Genomic DNA, 21,811 nt, shown 5'->3' on the forward strand with positions numbered 1-21,811 from the left:
GCTTTACTTGCTATTTTAGAGGGTATGAGGGCAGATCAGCGCCGTGCAGCTGAGGAGCAGGCGAGGAGAGACAGGGACCAGGCTGCCATCAATGTAGCCGTGCAGGCTAGGCAGGATGAGCTCCAGCGTCAGTTTCTCACCTTTCAGGAGCAGCAGCTTGCGTTCCAGGCCCAGCAGACAGCGATGATGGCCGCTATCATGGCCGCCTCAGGGATTCAGATTCCGCAGATACAGCTTCCAGGCACTTCGACTGTCAGGCCACCCACTCCAGCGCCTCAGACTCAGAGCCTGTCTCAGCAGCCCCTCCAGCTCCCCGCTCAGAGTCAGCCATTCTCGACGCCTCAGCACCAGGTCTCCCAGGGTGCTATCTCTTCTGGCTTTGAGCAGATACCGCAGTTCACGCCTCTCCGCTCTGGTTTCACTCCTCAGTCAGCGTCAGCATCTCAGCTTTTGTTGGACACGTCGACAGACCCGCACCTCAGCTTCTCATACAGTGCTCTGACTGGTGACCCTACGCCTCCACCTCTGCAGGCTCCAGCCGCCTTTACGGCGCCAGTCACCACTACTGAGCGTCTATCGTTGTCTGTAGCGTCGTCCGAGCAGCTTGCACCGTCTTCCACAGTACCAGAGACGTCAGCTACAGTGACTGAGTCTGTGCCAGCCTCATCAGCAGGACTCGAGCAGCCAGCACAGCCAGTGACAGCTCTGGCACCTACAGAGCAGACCCGGACCGCTTCGCCAGCCCGTGCAGCTTCAGAGGGTCACTCCACCTCCTCTGCCTCAACGGCCGATAGTTCAGACGATGCAGCTCGCTTCGAGGCCGTGCCGAGGGACTCCACTGCTTCACCTCCTCCACCGACTTCTTAGGTTTTTGGCTCTTGATGCCAAAGGGGGAGAGAGTGTGAGTATGAGAGTTAGGAGTTAGGGGGAGCTAGAGAGCTAGAGAGCTTGAGAGGGTCCCTATTCTTTTGAGATACTTTTATATGTGCCACTCCATCATGCATCATGTCTATGTTTATGCATTGCACTTGTGAGAGTTACTATGGTTGTGAGACATGACTTGTGCTTTTTATGATATCCTAATGTCATGTGTTTTGGCTCATATTTCTTTTGCTTCCGCATTTTACTCCGATGTACTTCTGAGCCTTGTGTTTATTATCCTGTTCTATACCACTCACATATTTGGATGCAGGGTATTGGACTTGGTGGATATAAGCATGACTAATCCCCTTGCTCTTATTGTAACATGCTTATTGAAACCAAGTCATTTGAAAACCTCAACTCCCTTCATACTCGAGGTTGTCATCAATCACCAAAAAGGGGGAGATTGAAAGAGCATCTAGGCCTCTAGTGGTTTCAGTGATTATTGACATTATTTATTACTATGACTAACATGTGTTTTGCAGAGGCAAAGTCATAGGTAAGGTCATGGTAAATAGGTACTCGATAGACAGGGACGTACATGCCTACTTAATAGTGGAAATCGTTTCGGTTTTCAAAGGATGGATGGACATCGTCAAGACTAGACTAGGTTTAAGTGCCATATGGTGAAGAAGGGCACTTAGAGTAGTTTAGGACTTTATTTTCCTTTGACCGTACTATTAAGAGGGGCTTTGATCTAGTAGCTTGACTTAGGCAAGGCTTTAGGTTTAGGTGGTGCACACTTGGTAAACCTAGCACTAGGCAGCTCAGAGATAGTCCTTAGATCGAGAGGAACAAACTTTGTTTTGGAGCGATCGCGTTTCGACGAAGTTAGGGTGCCCAAGGGGGCACCGGACGCTGCACCGGACGCTCTGTGAGTGCGTCCGGTGAGGTCCTTAGCCGTTGAAACAGTGTCGTGCTTAGGGTTAGGCACCGGACGCTGGCACCGGACTCACCGGGCAGCGTCCGGTCCCTTACCCAGGGAGGTTGCAAACCTGCCCTGAGCACCGAACGCTAGCACCGGACGCACCGGGTAGCGTCCGGTCCCATGCGCAGGGAGCATGTAAGTTTCCCCGGAGCACCGGACGGTGCACCGGACGCTGAAAGTTAGCGTCCGGTGACCTGTCAGAAGCAAGTACAGTTAGCCGTTATGGAGCACCGGACGCTCGGTGCAGTGCGTCCGGTGCAACATAATGTGCGTCCGGTGACCCCGTTTTCAGTGGAAAACGGTTGGCTGACCTTTGGACTTCGTGGGTAGTATTTATACTCCTCCACCTCGTCCATGAGAGGTCTCTTGCCCATTTGAACATCAGAGAAACTTGTTGTGGAGCAAGAGAGTAGCAAGAGCCTAGAGAGGATTGAGAATTGAGTGATTTCTTGAGAGAATCCTTCTCTAGTGAGTTCCAAGAGTCAAGTGTGCATCCACCACTCTCTAGAGCCTTGTTTGGGTCAAGTGAGAGTTCTTTGCTTGTTACTCTTGGTGATCGCCATCACCTAGACGGTTCGGTGGTGATTGGAGGCACGAAGACCGCCCGGAGTTCTTGTGGGTGGCTCGTGTCAATCTTGTGAGCGGTTTTGGGCGATTCACCGTGGTGGAGTGTCGAAGAATCAGCCCATAGAGAGCACTTGGTCCTTGCGCGGACCAAGGGGGAGCAAGACCCTTGCGCGGGTGCTCCAACGAGGACTAGTGGAGAGTGGCGACTCTCCGATACCTCGGCAAAACATCGCCGAGTACTTTCTTCCAGTACTCCTTTACATTCTAGCTTTTACTTTGTGTTTTTATATTCTTAGAATTGCCATGCTAGAATAGGTTTAGAACTAGGTTGCAAAACTTTTATCTGGTAGCTCTCTAGATCACACTAGGCACAAGGGGTTGAATTGGTGCTTATAGGTTGCTTAAATTTTTAGAGAAGCCCAATTCACCCCCCCCCCTCTTGGGCATCTTGATCCTTTCAGGGGTATAAAGCCCTATACCCTTACGGCTAGACTTGGGCCAGGAGATCGATTTGGCCCACTACAAGACAATTCGTAGATTGATCCATCTACTCGGAGTTCTACGTAACAAAACACGACGTGGAGATCAAGCAAGATCCTGGTCGGTTAGAATAGGAATTGATATTGTATTATCTATTACAATAGTAACAGACTAGGATTAGTTTCTAGATTTGTAACCTTGTCCTCCGGATTATATAAGGAGGGGCAAGGGACCCCCCTCAGATCAACTCGTTACAACCCATATCAATACAATCAGACGCAGGACGTAGGTATTACGCCCTCACGGTGGCCAAACCTGGATAAAACTCTTGTCTGTGTCTTGCGTCACCATCAAGTTCATAGCTTGCGCACCTATTTGCCGATAATTTACTACCGTGGGTATACCCCCAAGGTAAACTACCGACTAGCTTTCGTCGACAATTGGGTTTTGATCTTTAGAATACATTACATTTGAGGATAAATTTTAAATGCTAGAATAAACTATATTACAAGACGAATGGAGTAGTTGGCAAATGAGATAACCCTGTGAGGAATCATCCAAACTGACCTATTAAAACCGAACTATCGACCTTCTGACAGGCCTAGCTTAAGATAATTAGTTCTGGTATAGTCACATTGGAACACACACCATAAGCATGCCGTGCAAGACTACAAAACGTTACAAGCTAAACCCAGATTCATCACACGATTCATAAGATATTGTAAAAGAGGTTCTTCGAGTTTCTAGACTTCACATAGCGGGTGGTTTTAATCATCATATTCATTCATATGCATCACTACATAGAAAAATACATAGAGTGTTCATGTCTAATACACATCTGTCATAAAAGGTTGGTCATCACTCATTATGCACACTATGGCACTGGGGATAGAAGTAACTAAAGATGGGTTGTGGCACACCTACAAACACAACTCATGGTACTGTCAGGATAGAAGTAAATGAAGATGGACTATGGCACACCTGCAAAACAACTCATCAATCACTGTGAGTACAATAATATACACCTGACATAACCAAGCATGCATTTGGCACACTAACTACAAAATTTATTAACCGTGACCTTTCAAAATGACCCTTGGAGGGTTTCGGTTCACTTATCCCTATCACTCCTCTCCGAGTGTTTTTTCGGTCTCTCCCTCTTCCATTTCTCCCCACATGGCGCAGCAGCCCCCTCCCTGCCACTCTCTCAATCTCCCTCCCTCGGCGATGGCAACGGCACCGCTCTCCTCTAACGACGTGGTGGGGCACCCCCTTCTCTCTCTCTGGTGGCTAGGTGTGCAGGGGGCGGTCAGATCCATGGTGGTGCCCCCTCTTCCCTCTCCAGTGGCCAGGCACACTAGGGTGGCTAGATCCACGGTGGAATGGTCCTCTTCTCATCTCTGGTGGCCAGGCGTGCGGGGAGCGGTCAGATCCGTGGCGGCGCGCCCCTCCTCCCTCTTCGGTGGCCAGGCATGCAGGGGCGACCAGATCCACGATGGTGACGCTCTCTCCTCCCTCTCCAATGGTCGGGCACACACTGGAGGTGGCTGGATCCGCAGCGGAGCGGCCCCCTCCTCCCTCTCTAGCAGCAAGGCACACGGGGCTGGCCAATCCGGCAGCGGCTAGGTCCCTACCTCCCTCTCCTCTGGCCTGGCGTGCGGGGGTCAGTCACATCTACGACGGTGGCACGTGGGCACTGGGTCTATGATTGGGCTCATTGGGCTCTAAAATGGGCTCGCCAGTGGGCTTTGGGATTTTATTGTTTTTTTAACGATTAACCGAGGTGGGCATCCTAATGTGCTCGCCTCAGTTAATCAATTTACCATGGTAGGCATAGGCGACCACCGCGGTGAGGCCACGATCAACCGTGACCTTAGATTCATGGTAGACGCCTTTGCCTGCCACAGAAAATGAAAAGCGCATACCACGGTTAAGTTTTCTATACTAGTGGCATTAGTAAAGATTAAAGCATATGTAAATGGAATTTATATAAAAGCATTTGGCATTACTAGGGTGGGGGCGCTACATCAAGGGCTGCTTGAGGTTGCCGCATGGGGTCCTATGTCATCGATCATATCGTTCGTCCGAGGATTGCCTAGGGCCACCGTGCTGGGGTGGGGCGCTATGCCAACTAGGGCTTCGTGCCAGGGCTTCTGCGCTGGTCCATGCCAAGAAAGAGGGGGGAGGGAGAGGGACCGACAGAGAGAGACGAAGAGGGAGAGGATAGGGAGAGAGAGAGAGAGAGAGAGAGAGAGGCCAAGTGATAAGGGGGTAGAAGAGGATAGAATACGGGTGCAAAGTTGATTGATTAAATATAGTGAATCTAAAATTCACACCTAGGACACATTTTCACCATATCGGTGCTTGACACAAACCAGCAATGAAAATCTTTTCTTTCTTCCTTAACTCTCCACATGTAGGGCAAAGAATAGTATGAATCCCTATGTACCTAGGTGACTCTATCTTATTGGAGGTGCCTTGATGGTCCTCTCGTTTTCATGCGTACATTATTTATATACTTCATTCCAAATTATAAGACATTCCAAGAATCTTAGATTGACAAAACATCTCAAGTTTGATCAAAATTATAGAGAGAATATGACATTAAAGAGGTGCACTATGAAAAAATAATTAATGAAGAATTTATTGATATTTAGTTGTTATAATAAATATTATTATCTTATCATATAAATTTTGGTCAAAATGTTTTGACTCTCTAAATGTCTTATAATTTGGGATGGAGGGAGTAGAAACTAAAAGAATACCTATATTTAGTTGCATGAAGGGATAAACTATTATAAATAAATATTAATAAATAGTGTGGTATGCTAAAATTGATAAATAAGTGCACGTTAGGTTACTTCTTGACGTGAATATCTTGCATTAGTAGATATTTGAATTTCTTAGTGGACTGCTAATGTGGAGAACTTACAGAGAGAGAGAGAGACATTCTAGCGGGGTTTAATTTGCTTTATTTTATTAGGTATATAGATTGGACATTGACGATATACAGATAAAAAATACAGCCTTCTATATTTCTTTTAAATATGAACCTTAGGAATAAGAAAACTGCTCTCTTTATTTAGTAGACAAGGATTATTCCAGCTACTTCGTTCTCTTACTCAACCAGTTGCTCATCCACAAGGCATGTGTACATTAAAAGTACAATGGCATTGCGTGATCCTCTAATTAATTAGTTGGAGACTGCAAATAGGTAGGTGGAGTTGACAAAACGGCAGCTGCTAGAAAAATAAAATAAAACATAAGAAAAATGGCCAAAAGTGGTCAGGGAAGAACTGTTCATTTTGGGTTAGGACTTAGGAAAAGTCTTGTTGGCTTTGGTTGGACCTGCAGGAGACTGTGTAAAGCCGCTGACTTATTTCTGACGAAGACGTTATTGGACAAAAGAACTGACCGAAGTACTAGTTGTTATGCTACCATGGGCTATTCGTAATTATTAATTATTTCCCATTATTCGTGAATAAATGTGGTATATGCAGGGTTTGTTTTTTGGGTAGCATGAATGGAAAATAAACAGTTTGCTAATATTGTCAAAAATATATAAATAATACAAAACTAAGAATTTACTGGCACTATGCGCTACACCATTTCATAGAACTACTCCAACTGAAGGGTGAAATTTTGCGTCTACAGAAACGCACAAAAATGCTTCTTCATATGGCAGGAGCAAGTATATAGCTATACTGAAGAATCAAAACCTGCTGAAAACTTCGACGGCGACCTGCATGCTTTGCAAACTACTGCTAGCACACGTGCTACGTCTTGATGCATGCATGTCTTCTGAATTCGTCTGCGTACGTATTATTACACGCAGCCATTTCATCGACATCTGCATCTGCAAGCAGGCGCCGGTCGACGACTGGAACAAACGCAAGACTTGTCCTAGTAGTAGCTACCAGCAGGCCGGCGAGGGAGAACGGAGAAGGAGTAGCAGCAGCAGCAGCTCCTGTATTTTGATCCGGCCGGCCGGAAACAGGAAGCTGGCCGGCTCGATTGCCGGCTGTGCTGACGCAGTCCAATCCTCTTCTGGTTTTTTAATTTGCCTGGCTCGTACGACGCCGTCCGCGATGTGATGTGACAGCCATTTCAAAGGTTTCCTCGTTCTTTGGTACTTCATCCGTTTCAAAAAGAATTTATTTAAAATTTTTCTATAAATTATAAAATAAAAATAAATAATTATTAAATATACTTAATGATAAAATATAACAAAACAGATGATATTTTAATAAAAAATTTAAATAAAAGGAATGGTTAAATAAGATGCTTATAAAAGTCAAAAACGACAATTTTTTTTTGGTAGAGGGAGTATTTTATAACAGAGTTCGAGAAGAGCACGCACACATTCCCTGCAGGCCGGGCCACCTGTCACTGCATTGCGGATCGAATTACGTCACGTGCGTGCGTGAAGACAGGGACATACATGTTCGTCCGTTTCTTAATTCTTTGGCTCTGGTCGCCATCCAAGTCGTCGTTGGGCGTGGTTTGGTACGTAGATTTGTCTATTCAAAAGGAAGATACAAGTTGCAACTTATAATAGACTTCCAAGATGCAGGTGTAAAAGTCTCCAACTTCTATATCGAACAAAAGTATCTGCTTGGATAAAGTAGAAGTAAACAAGTACTCTTGATCACTTAGCGCCGGTGAGCTGTTTTTTTTTTGTCAAAAACTTATTTTCAAAATAGTTTTATGAGTAAAACTGTTTTTCTCCTCTCACAATAATTGCCACTCAAACTAAGTGATTCTGCCTCGTGGGCCATTTTTCTTTAGGTAACAGATCATCACACATATCTTGTATTCAGACTGCACCACATGGCCTGAACTCAGCCCAGCCAGCCCAGGCTCTAGATCCGCCCATGCCATGAGTCAACATTTATGCAAACATTTAATCACTAAAATGTATTGCCTCAGCAAAACATTCTAAAAAAAATTCCTAGAAACAATTGAATAATCATAAAAAAGTCTAGTCATTTGTAGAGACAATTAGATATGTCGGTTTTTTTATTAAAAAGTTGAGTTAACAATCTAGAAACAGTTACATATTGAGCTATCGTGTCAGCTTTTTTTTGGAAAAAATATTGATTCAGCATGCAGATGAATCATCATAAAATGGAGACTCTTGGAAAGTTTTTTTTTTTTTTTTTGCTCACACGATGGAGAGGGAGCAAGATGGAAAGATGCGGGGATCCTTTCCATCCACGTTGGCCCATCATATCGCAGTTACCACCTTGGGCCAACTAGTAGGAAAACGCCCATGCTCGTTGCAATTTCCTACCCATTTTCGGATGGTTTCGCAGCACCTGGCGAATTGACAACCAGCCCCATCCATTTGCATATTGCAATGCTGTTCCTGGAGCAACTGTGTATGTATATAGATATAAAATTTTGAAAACCGAAACTTTCATTCTCAAAAAAAAGAAAAAAAAAGAAAAAGGAAATTCTTATACTCCAAAGAAATAAATAAACCGGCGGTCAGGGTGACAAAGACAGCGCCGAGAAAGGCCAGGAAAGGTTGAGGCAGAAATTTGAGCGGAGATTACAAGGGAGATGTCTCCATCACAGCTCATAACACCTCATATATATTATTTATTTATATGCAAACTACCACACTTCACATATTTATTAGGACCAATTATGTACGAATTTGCGGTATCCAGCAGCAACAATGTTTACAACCGGCAATGACCAATGAATGTTTCATCAACAATTGGGACACTCTGCGCACAGGCGCGCGGAGGCGATCAGGACCTAAACCTGTTCCGGATGATCTCGTACACCACTCGGAGGAAGCTCTTGGATGTTTCTTCTTCAGGCAGCTGCAGGAGCTTTGTGATCCGCGCGTAGGCGAACTGGTTCTTGGGGAATGAATCCTGGGGTATGTCTGCCTGAGGAGTGTTGTGGAGCTTCGGGTTCGAGAGTGCCCATTGCATTGCCCATATGGCAAGCGGGCGCATGTAGCACAAGGACCTGTACTCGTCGTCGTTGTTCCAGGCTTCAGGAGTTTGGAATGAGTATCTGAACAACTCAAATTGTCAGGTTTCCTTAATAGTGTACAAAATAAAGTTCAGAAAAAAAAAAACCTAGGCAGGTAGAGGGAGATCCCCAACCTTTATTTACTACATGTCTTACTGATTTTACATTATATAAAAAGTTCACAAGATAGAGATTTAGGAAGTAACTTTCTATCCCCAAAGTTAATGCATTCTTACTTAAAAAGTCCATTGCACTATATTAAATAACTAGGCTCAGGTAAAGTTCTGTATCTCAGATGTTATACACGTCCAAGCACATACACACATTTTGACAGCAAAAACATCAAACCTCAATTTATGTGCACATACTCACCCAAGACCTTCTGGAGACCAGGCAGCATGATAGATCCCTTCAGCTGTTTTAAATCCCTGCTCAACCATGCCTTCTTGAATCATGCTTGCAGCTAGTGCATATGTCACCCCTGGCCATATCTCCCTAGACTGCATTGCAGACATGTCCACAGTGCCATCTGGCCACATCCCATTCATAGCTCCCCTTGTACCATCCTTGAACTTCATCACATTGAAAGAAAATATCTTCTCTAGCGCACTTTGTGCCTTATCTTTGTCAACAATTGGGAAGAGACCACAGGCTTTGGCATACCTGGAAAAAGTAACATCCCATCCCAACATCAAATTCATTAGTAAACAAGGTAAGTTTAGCAGAACTTCATTATGCTATTTAATTCAAAGATAACATTCAAAATTTTGTGATGGTAAAACCAATCATCGAAGCATAATGTTGTGCACAATCTTGACTTCATATAAAGTTATGCACTACTGGAACTAGAGCTCACTGTCATTCAGATACAAGACTGGTCCTTCACAAGTACTTAGCCAAAAGTTGATTGCACGAACGAGCAGTTATAATATAGGCATTTTAGAAGTTAATAATAGCAATGGCAAAAGGAGTTAACTTTACATATTAGTTTCCACAAATATTTACACAAACACGTAATAAACATACTGAATGGAGAAAAAAATGTATTTCCTAGAAAATTGGCAGCAACTGTCCATGTTTCAACTCGTCTTCATCCAAGAATTTCACTAATATTTATTACGTGTGTCAATCGATGATCGTAACTGAAAGTGTTAGCGGTTCATGTAATCTGTTAAGGGGTAAAGTTGTATCTATTTATCAAATTAGACAACATTTCAAATTTCAAAAAGAATTAACATATTAGTGATATATACCATTGTCCAGCCAATTGATCTGCTTGGATAGATGTGCTAACTTTGTTGTCGCCATCATCATAACTGAAGTAAGAACCATTCCACAGCTTGCTATAGACAGACTTTGCCTTCTCATATTTGTCCCAAAAAAGCTTTTCAGAAGCTTTGTCACCAACCTCACGTGCCAAGGCCGATGCTGCCTGAAGAGCAGCCACCCAAAGACCACCACAGTATGCACTTATACCAGCCATTGACCACACGTCATATGTTTGATCTGGGAAATCCTCATTTTCTATCATCCCATCTTTATCCTTGTCAAATTGTTCCATATATGCCATTGCTATATAAACTGATGGCCAAACAGCTCGAGCAAAGGATTTATCGCCTGTGGCCACAACATCTCTATAAACTTGCAGCACAAACTTTGGATTCAAATCTTTCCATCGATCTGTATTATAGAGCGTGTACGCATTCACTTTGAACCATGGGTCATATAACCCAAGATCATGAGGAACAGCACCGAGAACTTTTCTTGCAGCCCATTTTCCATCATGCAAGATCCTGAGCTTTTCAGGATCATGCATCATAACAGCAGCAGCAAAGTCTCTCTGGACACTGAGTTGAAGTTTTGGAAACAACATGATCAGTGAAAATGATGCATAAAAATGAACATCATATGTGTTCCACATATAATACTCGATGCCCTCGAGGTATAGAAACTGGCCAATGTTCTCTTCACCCTGAAGCAAAGTTGTTCCTATAGCAGAATTTGATGCAATCGATGCATGCATCCTCTCAAATACTGATGCCATTCGATGAAGAATATCAGAAGCAGTATTATTCTGTCGAACCATCTCATTGAAATCATCAGATTCACCATTTAACATGTCAAGAGAAAACTTTTTCCAGCCAATTGCTGTCAAGCTTTGAATTGGTGGCAATCCATCTGATAATGTCTCTGAGTTAATTCTCAGGAAAAGTATTTTTCTTCATTTAGAGGAAAAAAAATTGATGGATGCATACCTGTCCATATAGTTCCTCCGGCATTAAGATAGTAGAGTTCATTGAAAAGTGTAACTGGATACCTGTCAAAGAAAGTTTATGCTATAAATCAACATTCAGTAGCCTCAGATCTTGTATACCAAGTAAATGAATTATTAAGGTTGGAACAAACCAAGCAGGAAACCTCTCATCTTGCAAAATAGGATCCTGCCACTCGTCAATTTGCCTCTCCCAGGAAGCATGCTCTATAATTTATTAAGCATACAAAGTTAGTCAGCAAAAACTTTTAATAGGAAGAAATATGACTACAAAAAAGAAGAGTCAAATCCAGGATGTTCCCCTTTCAGATACAAGGACCTCGTTGGTGATGACATTGTCGGCAAAAAATTAGGTCTATGCTGTGTCAATGGGTATACAACAGAAAAAGAGAAATGGACTAGTCTTTCATGAAATAAGTTTGGACACGGTAAAGTTAATTGGACGATACCAGTGTGGCAGTAATACGGGGAGGAATCACAAGGAATCTCCTCAGTTAGCATTTAGCAACTTGACAGGGAACCACTCAGTTTCCCTAACTGATAACAAAGCTTGCACATGGAAATATTAATTTAATTCTTTTCAAATACTTATGTAAAATTATTAGTGTTAACATTGCATATTTATGAAATAATTAATGAAAATAACTTATCATTAAGACCCATACTGTCCAGTTGTTAGAATATTTCAGAAACATGCTGAATTCATGTAAAGTGGATCATTGTAGTATGGGTGTATTGCGCATATTGAAGTACAAAAGGAGCACATTTAATAGAGTTATAGTGAGGAAGTGGATTATACCAAGAATGGCATCATGAGCAAGGGTTGCTGCTGCATCACCATCTGTGCCATAAAATTTGGTGTAACGCCTAAAAATCATGGAACGAAGTTAGTTTCAGTTGCATTACTGTTTTGTTCATTGTTTATGACTGGAAATTGGGCTGTTCTAACCTATGATAGGTTTTCCCACTAGAGAACTTCACTTCAGGACAAGCCCATGCAAGTGAAAATGAAATATCCTTGGTTGCCTTGGGAGCCAGCTTAACTGAAGCAGCAATAGCTGCCCCTATTGATGATCCTGGTCTGGAGCACATCGATGTCTTGATGGGATCAAGATGATCAAAAGATCCATGCTGGCACGATGGGAAGCAAGTTATTTTAGCCTCTCATACATACTACTGACATATTTTACCAGAAATTAAACTGTATAACGTGGTAGAATATTTGACACATTGAACCAAAGAAATATATACAAGCTCTGAAGCTAAAGCTAAAGCAGATTATTTGGCATCACTTTAATCAGAATATAGATAATCATGAAGCTAAACCTAGATGAAACTTTCCAAGTCAGAAAATGATATATCTTTGCACCAGAAAGTCTGTCCCAATTTTAGCTAGCCTGTTGACTTTTACATACCCCAACCACAAATTCATATGTAAAGATTTCATTCAATCTTTACACTTGTGCATGGCATTAGGAAAAGGCTCATTCAACCTATCTACCATCTGAGGAACAACTTTCAGACACCCACAACAGGCGTATTCCAAAATTATATGGCCGGTACACAATTAAACATTAAAAATTTGGGCCAACTACCAACGTTTCCACTTTTCAGCAGTTTGGAATACTTTGAGTTGTCTGATCCATTACATATTTCTACAAAATAAGTGACAAACTCAGAATTCAAACATAAATGACTCTCAAAAGATTGAAACAGGAATGCACTGTCTGGTACCATCCACTATCTGACATACAGAGCATAAGAAGCAACATAGAACAACAATGAAATGCTGCCTAAATGAGAACTGTGGTCCTTTTCACAAAATAAATTCAATGTCTCAATGATGTAAGCTACATGTGCAACTGCATAAAGGTGATAGTTTCACCAATGAGGAAGGAGTGTAAACTCAGCATACAAATGCAACTAATCTTTTCGTAATCTTTTCTTATAATAGGAAATGCCTTGTTATTTCAGAGTGCTTCCAGCTTCAACCAACCTCTTTCACAGAATTCCACATATCTTTAGCTGTGAATTCATCAGATGCAGAGCTCCCAGATATCACAAAGTAAGGACATTGAGAGATAAGGATATCCTCTTTCTCCTGTGCTGCTATCACAAAAGTTACAGGTGGTTGACCATCTGCTGTTCTGCTCTCAGATACATGACATTTAAGATATTTAGAACTAGAAAATTGCCCTTGGTTGAGTCCAGTTTATACCATATATCTAACTCCTAGGTAGTTACCTGTGATGTAATAATATGCCATGAACGCCATCCTTTTCTCTGTCATCCATTAGGATATATTAAAAATATAACCCAAGAACTTATTTATTCAAGAAAAGCTTGAAAAGCAGATAAACAATTTACACTTGTTGTTTTCTTACATCATACTCGAGTTGGAATGATACCCGGTGAGTTCAGATTTTCCACCAACAGAGTTCTGCATGTATAAAGTATAAACATAAGGCAAGAAGGTTCAGAGAAAAAGGGATACAAAATGTAAGTATTCAATAATGATAAAAGTTATGAAATATCTGTTCACAAAAAAAAACATTACTGAAACTTACAGCCCATGTAAAGAGCAAAGTCACATCAGCAGCTGTATGTCCTGAGTTTGTTACCTGAAATTTTTTTACGTGATTGCTAAAGGTGTGGAGCTATATCATAAAGTTAAGAATAGGTAAAATAGTAGATTGAAGGAATTTCATGTATGTAGTATTACTGTAAAAGTGAATACTGCAACTGGATAGCTGCTCTGTTGATAATTGTGTGGAATAATTGGAGAAATCTGACGGCACACTATATTGAGCTCAGGATCAGGTTCTCCTAACAAGCACAATCCAAAATGAGACAAAGATAGAAGTATGTTAACCAAAAGAGAATTCTGTAGTTACTGTAATACCATCATATACTGTCCAGGCCCTAGGGTAAAGGGCATGGTAAGTAGATTGTTCTCCGCTCATATTCCAGTCCCAGGATCCAATTCCTGAAATGTCACTTCCTCTGCATTTAAAAAGCTCTAAGGAATTTTTCAAGTACTCAAAAAATCAAAACTATTCCCTGTTATATAGGAAAATTATGGAGTAAACATCAAGTGTGCTTACTTCGGCAAATCTGGTTTCCCAGGATGCAACACTGTGGAATATTTTCTACCATCTTGGCGGGAAATGAAGGCCTAAATGAACAACACTTAAATATCAAACAAACAGCAAACATTGTATTTAAAATTTGTATCGCAGTTCTCATCAGCTAATGCATGGGTAATCCAGAAGATGAGAGCTTGAGAAGCATCAAAACACAGCATAGTTCATTAATTAAAGTACTGTTCTTTCAATTTCTTATACACAGAAAGTCTGACAAGGTGCATCAGCACCTCAGGGCATTAAGCCAGTACAAAGTGAGATTGCATTAGAAAAGAGTTCTCAAATTCCAAGAATCATCAGACACAAAAGTACACATTTATCAGCCAGAAAGAAATAGTGGAGAAAACTAAAGACTTACAGAAAATTGATTTGCCAATACAGGTTTATCTTCACAAGTTCCTGGAAACAATTGCCAGCGTTGGAAATCACCTTTGTAGCTTCTTCCAATACTTCCTGCACTACACTTCCAACAATCAGGAAAATACATAAATATGGCAACAAGCTTCATCAAACAAGAGGAAAACATTTTTAGGGCGTGCACTATTTGAAACTGTTTTTTTATATCTCCCTTTCGCCCAGTACACACTCCTGCATATTTCAGTGTGGTGACACCCCTGACACCACAACTGAAAGGGGAAATAATAAAACAGATGGCTGAGTTGCTTTAAGCAACCTTGATTTGCCAGCGTTGTTTAAGATGGAAAGTGAGAATTAATGTAGATAGCTTTGTGTTTAAAGTGAAACAATAAAGTAAATACAAAATGCTTATTCTTTCTTCATGGCACTTGAACTACCAAATGCTATACAGACATGTTTAGCAACATAGTGATGCATAGGGAATCTCGCAAGGTCTTTGCACAGTATCAAGCAGTAAGAGCACCCTAAATCTGGTGAACATAAGTTTCCCAGAAGATCTTATATCATAAAGTAGAATATACACTCAATATTTACAGGAAACACATATTACGCAAAGAGAAGAAGATATACCCAATACCACCAAGTGGAACACCCTGACCAGATCTTGCAGACCGCTTTTTCATAGGATCAATAACAGCAATCTGTAGAAAACTAACGAAGCTAGAACTTACATGGTATCCAAGTGAAAACGGAAGCATGTGGGACATATCAGTTTTCCACATGATAATTTGTTATTATCCATGAACATGTGAAAATAATGAAACATACTCGCCCTTTTGAAGTTTCCTCAAGGATATGTCGACTAAGACGTAAACCAATACCAGCCTGCAATGGCAAAATGAAGATTAGGTGGTGGTGGTGGTGGGTTTGGGGGGTGGGGGACAGTGGAGGAAAAGGGTACGCTACGCAACGTAGAAGAAGTACCAGCTGCATTGTCTCTCTCCATGTAAGTCTGAATGGTGGCAAATCATGTCTACCACGAGTTAGCTTATGTTCCCAGGTCAACACTGGGAGTTGGCCAGAATAAACCTTTTCCTGACATCAAAGAATACCTCATTTGAACCCAAAATAGAATGGGAGATCTTAATAAGTCAGGAATATGGATGAATAGTACTCATGTTCTTTTTACAGATGGTTGAAAGAACCATTCAAATTATGGGTTGATAGAGATAACTGGAATCATGATCATACATCAAAACATAAAATTAAGCATTTTATACTTACATAAATAAAAATTGGATTGTTAATGGCAAACACAATTGTGACTGATTAAATTATTTGGTTTTCATAAAGTCAACATAATATGATGTTGCAGCAGCTTTTATATGAATATAGGAAGGATTATCTCACTTCATCACCATTCATACGTGCAGGTGGACGATTTCGAGACACACCCTTTGGCTGCTCATCAACATGAGTCTCTACCATGTTTCTTATTTCTTTAGACTAACCCTGCAAACAGGTTAACATTCACTCAAGCTATTATATATTAAATTCATCTGACCATAAATATCAACAAAAGAATTAAACAAACTACAGGATATTTAAAGTGACAAAGAGCCAGAACATTCACAGACATATCAAATCATACAGAAAGGGAATAAAAGATATCTGATATGTAAATACATCAGAAATGTATGTCCAAAATAGAAACAAAAAAAGATGATGTCTTAATACCGCTGTTATATCCAGGATATATTACATGTAGAAGCAACAACAGTGAGCTATAATGTCAGGAAGGTATACAAAGGTCAAATGAATAATTCTTCAAACTTTAATCAAGGTCTAACTAAGAATCAATTGGTCGAATTGATATCTCAAATGATTCAGTAAGTCTAGTTTTCTTTAAATCAGAGAAATATCACTTGGGTGCTGTAAGCCTGTAACTGCAGATGAGTAAAGGTAGGCAAACAAATCATTTGGTTGAAGCATATAGTATCAAGTTTGTGTCAATTTTACATTACAAAAACACATAACCCAAATTTCAGACACATCATTTGTAGTTGTATAAAGATGACAGGCAGTGTTGATTGAAACAAACTCAACACATGGAATCAACCAGGAATGTGAAGTAAATAAATATGGCACAAAAGTCAGAATTCTGTAGAGATGCATCGGACTAGAATAGAAGGAAAAATTATATTGTTTGCCCAAGTGAACCTTCAGCGTTAACTGTTAACAGATGAACAAATGAGGTATAATACTGTTGAAATACCAAGTTCACGCAGGAATAACTTGGGTTGGACTGGCGTGAGCAATGGAAGATCACCGGCAGAGCCAAGGCCCGGCCACCCTGGGCAGCTGGCCGGGCTCCCACGGTACAGCAGAGGCAGGAAGGGAGAGGGAGGTGCGTACGCAGGATCGCCGGCCGGTGCGCGAGGCGACTGGCGAGAGGCGGGAGGAGGAGCCGCCGACGCCGCCGCCGAGCCTGGGACTGCCCCTCCGTCGCTGGACGCCGCCGAGGGGGAGCCGCTCCGATCCCTGGGACCGAGCCTGAGCGCGTGGGGGAAGGAGCAGAAGATCTGCGCTGAGGGACCGAGCCTGAGCGTCGCTGTGAGGAAGATGGAGCGCGGTGCGTGGGTTTGATGGGCCAGGCCTTTCCTCTTACTAAATTTTTTAGTTAGTTAAAATTATTTTAGCTACTTTTAGTTAACTAATAGAACTAAACTATTTTAGTTTCTTTTAGTCAATATGTTTAAAACTTTAGCTACTAAAGTGACTAAAGTTTAGCTAGCTAAAATTTAGTTGGAGAACCAAACACGACCTAAATAAAAGCCAATACCTTTTCTTTTTCATTTCTTTCTTAGTAACTTCTGTTTTTTCTTTCTAACATCTTTTGACAAATTAGTACCTATATAATTAATATCTATATATTTAGAATAATATATGTTAGGGATAATACTAGTGTCTCTAGGCCCAATCACATAATATTGTGACATAATGATTTCTTTAAAAATATTTTTAAAAATACAAACCCTATTAGAGAAAATTATGAAAATTTTCCCTCACACCTTTCCTATAAAAAGGAAGAGGGGGAGATAGACAAGAAATTATGTATTCATTTGCTCTTTCTCAATTGGTCTCTACTCTCTTTTCTATTTATTCAGTTTAAGATCAAAATTGTAATGTCTACTATATCACATAACTCTTAAGGATTAGAAATGCTTAAGCATGCTTAAACTTAGTCAGCGAGTCACTGCTAATTTAGCACTTAATCTCTCTTTATGATCTTTTGTTATGTTTATCTTATTAATATTTATATGACATTACGCTCAGACTTTATAAAACTTTTGGCTCTGCCACTAGGAAGATATAGCACAAGAAAATAAAATAAACAAGTCATCCCTGCACGTACTGCTTCATCATCATCCTTAAGACGGAACTGAACCAATCGAAAACCCAAACATCACAAGCACTCGAATATGACAATTTCGGTGGGAGCAAAACCTCGATTCTCCAACCAAATTCCACAAAAATAAAAGAAATGGAGGAGGAGGGCAGGCGCCATCCCGTGGGAAGCCGCCGCGAGAACCGTGCTCTCACCAAAAATCCAGCGACGAGCACCCAGAGGGTCGACGTCCGAATGCGGGGGCGGGAACCTGACCTCCTCCTTTCCTGAATGCCTCGAGAAGGGATCGATATCAATGGATGGGACACTGTGGCGTGGAGGACATGGTTTGGCTTTGCTTGTGGGCGGCTGACAGCTGAGACGAACACAGATGAGCGCGCGCCTAGTCTTCCGGTGGGGCCCACGCTACATCTCCTGGGGCCCACGTCACTGGACGCACTATGCATGTTAGCACGAGATATTTTTTTAAGGAAAAATTAATTACACGTAGTTGCCCACGCCACACATGTTTACTCATCACCTCCTAAACATATAGTATGCTAACCCTACCACTATGAATAGGTATACTTCAAGATTCACAAAGTCATTACATGCCTCTCGATGCGTTTGGTGAGAGTGAGACACTGATCTAGTCTAGTTTAGAGGTATGGGATAACTCTGTCTTATATTTGATTTACACACACACACTAGATATGCGCTTTTGGTCATGAATTTTTACGTACAACTAGGTTGACATGCGTAAGTTATAGTTTAGATAAACATATTAATAAATCTATAAATTTAGTTATACAGAAAATATAAAGTTGTCTTCGCCTTCCTTCAATCATATAGAATAGTTTCACTTCACATTGATAGTGACAAGGCGCAATTTGTGTGCTAAGGACGTCCCCAATAATTTCCAAATAGCTATTCTAGGAAGAATTTCATTGACTATCAAGAAGAGAGATCAAATAGTCAGTGACTCCCAAATAGCCAGTCTACCACGACCTACTAGAAACATCTCTCTCACAACTAACTCCTTACTATAATGCTTATTTTCTATTATTTCTATGTCTTATCTAGTTAGTTATTTATAAATTACCATTGCGAACGCCTAAGCACTACATGGATTCTCTCAGTCCTATAGGGTGTTTTTTTGCCCCACAGGTCTCAGGTTTGGGACTGGATCGGGTCATGTGCAAGAGCAGATTTTAAAGCAAGTCCAATACAACTTATCTATAAGCTATGCCAAGTCATCAATACACATGTTTAGAGTCTAGCACAAATAATATACAAATAATATTTAGTCTTTTTATAGTCTAAATATTATTTTTTATTCAATATGTAAAGATAGAAAGGCAAGAGGTAACCTCTATGGATAGAAAACATCTTAGCATATGTGACGAGTTGATCGACAAAACTAACGTCAAGCATAGCTTTCTCTCTCTTCTTTTTGACTAACATGGCAATTGAATCAGACTATTATTGTACATACTTTTATTATTTTTACAGTGGCGCTGGACCCGAGCCTAGCGATCCACGAGCACTCGCACGGGCAATGTGAGGTCGAGTTTGAGTTTAGCTGCAGCAACATGCAGTCCATTGTTCGCATCCAGCGGAGACCTCAACCTCCTCGACGCCGCTGCTAACTTGTATTTTTTCGATTTTATTTGATTTGGTTTGATATTTTTATTTTTTCGATTCAGATTTAGAATGATTTGATATCTGATTTGGAGGAGCGAGGCAAAAAAACCGAGGGCGAGCTAAGTAGGCGGGGCATTCTTCTTATTTGACTTGTATTTTTTTTCCCTGATTTCATTGATTTGGTTTGATATTTTTATTTTTTTCCAATTCAGATCTGAAACAATTTGATTTGATTTGATTTGATATCCAATTGTAATTTGGAGGGGTGAGGCAAAAGATCCAAGGGCGAGCTAAGCAGGGCAGGGCAATGTGCTTATTTGACTTGTATTTTTTTTTCTGATTTCATTTGATTTGGTTTGATATTTTCTCTTTTTGGACTCAGACTTAGAATGATTTGATTTGATATGCTATTATGATTTGAAGGAGCAAGTCCAAAAATCCAAGGACGAGCTGAGCATAGTGGGATGGTATGATGATACCTCTGTGTATTTTTTAGGTGTAGATAGATATATTCCTTATACTCCCTCTAGTCAAACGAGCTCAATTTCAATCAAATATATATAATAGATTAGTAATATTTATAGTGTGTGATAAGTTTCATTAGATTAATTATTGAATATATTTTTATAATATAATTATTTAGAGATATAAATATTACTAATACTTTTTATAAATCTAATCAAACTTAAAAAAATTACATAACATGGAAATCTAGGCGTCACTTAGAAATTAAAGGAACCACGGGAGTACTTGGGTAAGAACAATTGAAGGTAAGATAAAGACACATACATGTGGAGTCCACCTATGAGTTTTCTGTTTTTATTCTTCTTTGTCCTAATCCTTTCTTCTTTCTTTTTCATTAAAATTTGTTTTATTTACTAATAAACATGTTGTAACAGTACATATTGTATGATGCTCGTGCCAATGGTAATAAGCTAGTTATTTTGTTGAATTCAATTAGGCTTGGTCAACCTTAAATCAAATAAATTCCAATGCTTATAATACTAGTGTAATAAAGGAGTCCGCATGAAAAATTGATATTGACTCAATTAAAATAAGTGATTATTCTTATTATATGTATAATTTATAAATTTTATAAGAGGTGGAAGACGAATCACACGCCCGCATATGCATTATGGTATGAGCAAGCTCAAATGGCTAGGCCATAACATCAGTCATGTTAGAGTATCTCCAAGAGTCTTTCTAAATCTCACTCTCTAAATTATCATTTGGAGAGTCATTTGCATAAAAATTGCTTTCTATATTTTTCTAATTTCCAACAGTTTTGCTAAATCTCATGCGCACTCTAGAGAGTCATTCTCGTCTTCTATATTTGGCTAGCGAAAAACCCGGAATAGACAATGTCTATATTTGGATGACCATTTAGAGAATCTGTTGGAGGGTAGTTTTTTATTAAAATTATTATTCCTAGCATTTATTACGCAAATAAATTTTTTACAGTTATAAACTCAGAGTGAGAATGGTGAGAGTAAAGGACGAGTGACCGAAGAGCACTAAGAGACAAATAGGTGCGGAAGAGATTGGGAGACACAGTCACTCTTTTAACTACACTTTTTTAAAAAAAATGACAGTTTATGAGGCGCAGTTTAATATGACACCGTTTTTGTGAGATGAGATTATCGTGACCTCTACAAGTAGTCTGTGAGGCTATTCTTTTTGTCTTCTTTTTTTTTGACATGGACAACTAATGTAAATATAAATAACAAAATATGGCCGTTGGGACACTTCTTGTTTAGTTCCTGCACCAAATTTTTTTGTGCAATATAGCACTTTCGCTTTTATTTGACAAACATTGTCCAATCATGAAGTAACTAGGTTTAAAAGATTCGTCTCGCGATTTACAGGCAAACTGTACAATTAATTTTTATTTTTATCTATATTTAATGTTCCATACATGTGTCGCAAGATTCGACGTGACCAGGAATCTTGAAAAGTTTTGGGTTTTTGATAGAACTAAACAAGCCCTTACACCGCCTATAGCGTTGGACAAGACCCTTGTTTAGTTGGTAATTTTTTTTGGTTTTAGATATTATAGCACTTTGTTTGTATTTAATAATTGTTATTCAACTATGAACTAATTAGGTTTAAAAGATTTATCT

At 40.4% G+C, this 21,811-nt stretch overlaps 1 protein-coding gene across 6 annotated transcripts; it reads right to left on the bottom strand.

The window, feature by feature from the left end:
• Positions 8,439-17,303, bottom strand: LOC8057162 (non-lysosomal glucosylceramidase). Of its 6 annotated transcripts, none has more exons than XM_021461321.1 (20): positions 17,075-17,303; positions 16,070-16,165; positions 15,644-15,754; positions 15,488-15,544; positions 15,290-15,360; positions 14,661-14,760; positions 14,264-14,334; positions 14,062-14,162; positions 13,882-13,985; positions 13,727-13,780; positions 13,544-13,599; positions 13,404-13,442; positions 13,156-13,306; positions 12,109-12,290; positions 11,959-12,026; positions 11,294-11,366; positions 11,143-11,204; positions 10,141-11,065; positions 9,260-9,550; positions 8,439-8,929 (listed from the first exon to the last, which is right to left on the bottom strand). In XM_021461321.1, the coding sequence occupies exons 2-20, from the start codon at positions 16,145-16,147 to the stop codon at positions 8,656-8,658; spliced, it is 2,868 nt and encodes a 955-aa protein (XP_021316996.1). In that variant the 5' UTR covers positions 16,148-16,165; positions 17,075-17,303; the 3' UTR covers positions 8,439-8,655. The 6 variants fall into 6 exon arrangements, with proteins under 6 accessions (XP_021316996.1, XP_021316995.1, XP_021316997.1 ...); XM_021461320.1 differs by having other exon boundaries at positions 16,070-16,171; XM_021461322.1 differs by lacking the exon at positions 17,075-17,303 and having other exon boundaries at positions 15,290-15,370.

Source organism: Sorghum bicolor, chromosome 5, assembly GCF_000003195.3.
Source record: "Sorghum bicolor cultivar BTx623 chromosome 5, Sorghum_bicolor_NCBIv3, whole genome shotgun sequence".
NCBI classification, from domain to species: Eukaryota; Viridiplantae; Streptophyta; class Magnoliopsida; order Poales; family Poaceae; genus Sorghum; species Sorghum bicolor.